Source organism: Myotis davidii, unplaced genomic scaffold, assembly GCF_000327345.1.
Source record: "Myotis davidii unplaced genomic scaffold, ASM32734v1 scaffold653, whole genome shotgun sequence".
In the NCBI taxonomy this organism is placed as follows: Eukaryota; Metazoa; Chordata; class Mammalia; order Chiroptera; family Vespertilionidae; genus Myotis; species Myotis davidii.
The window spans coordinates 769,809-774,146 of record NW_006285129.1 but is presented as its reverse complement, the minus strand read 5'-3'; the positions used below and the strand labels follow the sequence as shown (position 1 = coordinate 774,146).

The window sequence follows — 4,338 nt, the reverse complement described above, 5'->3', positions numbered from 1 at the left end:
TTTTAGAGAGAGGAATGGGGGAGAGAGAGAAACATCGATTGGTTGCCTCCAGTATGCGCCCCAACTGGAGATTGAACCTGCAACCTAGGTATGTGCCCTGACTGGGAATCGAACCCACCACCTTTTGGTGTATAGAACGCTCCAACCAGCTGAGCCACACCAGCCAGGGCGGAGAGTACATTTTTTTAAATGGCCAGTCATGAAGGGCTCTCGGGAGGCAATTTGCTCTTCTTTCTAGACTCCTTATAATCTGGTAGCTGCTCTTTAAAAAAAAAGGCAATGGTAAAAACCATTTGGTTGTAGGACTATCTTGGTCCTACATCTTTTAGAGAATAAGCAAAATCAGCGACACAGGAGTATATTATAAGGATGGTTCTAGAAGTAGAAACAAATATGGAAGGAAAGGCTGAGGATGGGGAGAGCTAAAAGACTGTTGCTCCTTATTTCTCCCAAGAGTGAACTGAAGGAAGATATTAAGTACAACAGGAAGAAAGGAGAAAATATTGAGGAGGCTAAAACAATTACCTGATGGAAAAGCCTGATTGTAGTTGTAAAAAGAGACACTCAGACCCCAACCAGGAAAAAATTATTTAATACTTTAACAAAATGCAAAATAAAGTACCCAAGTTACAAAACATAAATTCCTTTGGTTCAGTAATCACACCACTATTTTTATCTTCCAATGGCTACACACATCATCCCCTCAAAGTGAAGTCACACGGTTGTCCCCTTCGCACTGAAGACATCATGCCAAAACCATCACATACCTCACTATTCAGTGAAACTGTTGGCAACTTACATGGAATAGAGCCTGGGGGTAGGAAAAGGGGGAACAGGTTGGTGTGAAGAAAAAAGGGAACTACACATGCAGAACGAGTCAGTGGGAGGGAGCTCTTTGTTGAATCACTAGGGCATGAATCAGACCCCTGTACATGCTACATGAGGCTGAGTCCCTCGGTACAATCACATATAAATACACACAATCCAGTGACCCTGAGCACTCCCAGGGAAAACAGAACTTCTAGTCTAGATCCTTAGTTTTATAGATGGAGTACATGAGACCTAGCGATGAAGTGTGTTGCCAAGGAACACACAGCTCAGGGCAGTCCCTATTGGGACTCCATGTTTCCTTGTAATCAGACCAAGAAGAGAATGACATGGACAAGAGATTGACAGACCCGCTAAGGCAGGGGACAGAGCTGAGGCTCTCAGTGCAGTTCTGCCATCTTTGGGGAGAATGCCCACGAGGCCTTTCTGAGCGCCTCCTGAACGCTCAGGGGTCTTCTGAGTTTCTTCCGGCTCCCTGTGGCTTTGGAACAAGGGATCCAAAGAAACTGAGAGCCAGGCCACATGATCAGGGCAGAAGATAATGGCCTCTAACCTGCTCCGAAACAAATCCTAAAAGAGTCACAGTAAGTTCAGGAAAAACATTTAGCCGTCTCAGAATCAGACACCATTACCTAATGGGGCAGAAAGAGGAGTCATGGAGCTGGAAATCTAAAGGCTGAAAGCTGGAATAAGAGTTTCCGAAGCACTCTATTTTCTGCCGAGCTTAGAGTAGGTATTCCATCAATACTTCAATCCATGAGAGAACAAATGAATACATGGAGACAATGCAAGTTTGGTTCCACGGAGATACTGGTTCCGTTAGAGCCTTGCTGAGGGCGCTGTTGGGGTGCACATTCTTTTTGTGCCACGCTGCTGGAACAGCGTAGGAGTTACCTCGTACCCCTGGGGAGTCAGTGCCGAGCTAAAGAATTAAATTAAATAACAGAATCTGACTGGGGGAGATTGGGGGGGAAGGTAGAAAGCCATTCCTAAAGCAGCTGCTTTCTCTTACTTCTTTCTCCTCCCAGATTTACGAGAACAGGACAAGTGCACCAGACCCTGGAGCAATGAGACAGAATTGCTGAAGCCTCTCAAAACATGCATTCGAGGTGGTTCAAGCAACCCCGCCCGCCGCCCTCTCCCCTCCCAATAGTCACTTCTTGGACAGGAAGGCAGCGGTGGATTGTGACAGTGAGATCTGACTGCACTTCTCAAAGATGGCCTCGGCTGAGAGTTTAGGCAGCCCCTGATCCAGAGGGCACTCATCCACCAAGCTGTTCATGGGTGTGGGGGGCAATGGAGGCTCCTCCTCATCCTGACTCAGTCCAGGAATCAGGGAGGTACCTGCCCTGTCCGATTCCTTGTCCACCTGCTCCCTGGCAGCCTCAGGGTGCCCTGAAGGGATTGTCATGGAGTCAAAATATGCTGACAGGGCTTCCTGGAGCAGAGGCAGAAGTTTCTTTCGAGAGACCTGGGTGTTGCCTTGAAGATAGGCCTGGACGTTAGGGTGAGTGCTTGGGGCAGGGGTCAGCTTCAGGGCTGGAGAGTGCGACCGTTCCAGGACTCCACAGATCTAAAGAGGCGACAAGACGGGGAAATGGTATTTCAGGTGGTGAAGCAAACTGCGGAGGCAAACTGCTGAGGCTTCTAAGTTGGTGGCTTCTCTTACAGGGGAGAAAACATTTTTAAATCACCCAGAGTTAAGCTTTATTGCTTGCAACAAAAGGCATATCAGCTAATATACATAGTATTTTATTTATTTATTTATTTATTTATTTATTTGTTAGTTAGTTAATCCTCACCCAATGATATTTTTTCTCCCATTGATTTTTAGAGCGTGCAAGTGAGGGGGAGAGACAGGAACATTGATGTGAGAGAGACACATTGATTGGCTGCCTCCTGCACATGCCCCGATGGGGTCAGGGATCGAGCCTGCACTGCAATTTAGGTACGGGACATGTATCTATACTGAGGTCAAGGGAAGGACAGAGGCAGAAAAAAATGAATAGATCAAAGTGAGGATGGGAGGTATGCCAGGGATGGTGCCAAATCTGGCCATTTATCAATACTATATTACCTCATTTAACCCTCACAATTGCTTTATTAGATTGGTATTGCTATTACCCTCACACACAGGTAGGGAAACTGAGGCTTAGATCAGGTGACTTCCTAATGTCATAGTATGAAGGAAGCAAAGCTGACACTGAAACCCAGGTCGGTCACCAAAGCTGGTGTTCTGAATCACTGTGTTCCTAAAACAGGAGGAAGAGAGGCAATGGTAGGGCTGACTGTGAGAAGAGGGCCCATTTCCCAGCACCGGGCAGCCTGGGCCATGGCAGTGCCATCACAGCTCCAGGGAGCAGCACCGAGGGGCTGTGGTCAGAAGAAGGGGGAGAGAAACAGGAAGGTGGGGGGAGGCACTTCTACTGGCCAAAGTACCTTTTCCTTTATGGCATGAATAGTAGGAGCCACCTTTTACCCAGTGTCTACTTTGTGCCCAGCAATGTACTATTCATACATTATGTTTAATGATCACATCCGACTAATTAGGAGGTAATATTATGCTATTTACAGGCTCAGAAGTCAACTGACTTGCTTTAGCTCAAAGAGAAAGTAAGTGGCAAATCTGGGACAGAAAAGCACGTCTATTTGCCTTTAAAAACTGTAGTCTTTCCACAGTGCCCAACTTCCTTCCACTGAATGAATTACACTCGCTTCCTCGAGGAGAAGACAAAGGTGTGGGAAAGGGCGGGCGCACCTTTTACAGGCTCAAAGGATTACCTGGCTGTATTCAGACCAGTCTTCAGCAGTCATCACACAGCCCAAGCCACCCAAAGAGGCCCTGGACTGCCTTAGGTCCACTTTCAAATTCTTCCCGGGGCGAATGAGTAACCAACAGAAGAAAAGAAAGGGGAGGAGCTGGGAAAGGGGCCAAACGGAAGCCCACGCAAGAAAACAAACCTGCTCCCGTCACCTCCCCACAGTCAGTGCTATACAGTGATTACTCCCCACAGGGTGAGTAGTAGAAAAAGTTCTTGCCCCTGTCCAGGGCGATCGGGTAAAGAGAAAGGAATTGACTTTCAGGGGTGAGGAGTTCATGATTCAACAAAGAATCAAGTTTAACTCCAGATTCGTTTACATTCACTTTTAACCTGATTTTCAGATCTCTTCTAAGTAGGAACTCCATCTCTAATTCTTTTCGGAGTCTCTCTTTCTCCACAACAATATGATTAGGGGAATTCACATAGACATAGATGGAAAAAGTGGGAGGGGAGATTCTGGAAAGAGGTCAAGGGGCCTGTGTGTACATGTAAGAACCAAGGGGCGGTCTTCACAGCGCAGGGCGGCATGTGCAGGCTGGAGGAGAGCGAGACTCACTGTCGTTCGGAGTGCTGCGTGGGGACAGAAAACAGCCAGCTGCCGCACTGGCTCGTTGTGCGCGTTGAAGAAGATAGTCATGGCGACCAGGGCGTCATAGCTGTGAGCCTGGCAGAAAGCATAGGTCTGCAA

General features: G+C 47.4%; 1 protein-coding gene across 1 annotated transcript in view; it reads right to left on the bottom strand.

Moving 5' to 3' along the window:
• Window positions 1-575: 575 nt before the first annotated feature.
• The window catches only part of PRUNE (prune exopolyphosphatase), a 17,989-nt gene continuing 14,226 nt past the window's right edge, over window positions 576-4,338 (bottom strand). The window contains exons 7-8 of the mRNA XM_006755730.2: window positions 4,207-4,332; window positions 576-2,401 (exon numbers count right to left, since the gene is read on the bottom strand). Of these exons, the coding sequence (XP_006755793.1) occupies window positions 1,982-2,401; window positions 4,207-4,332 (546 nt within the window). The 3' untranslated portion in view covers window positions 576-1,981. The remainder of the gene's footprint in view (window positions 2,402-4,206; window positions 4,333-4,338) is intronic.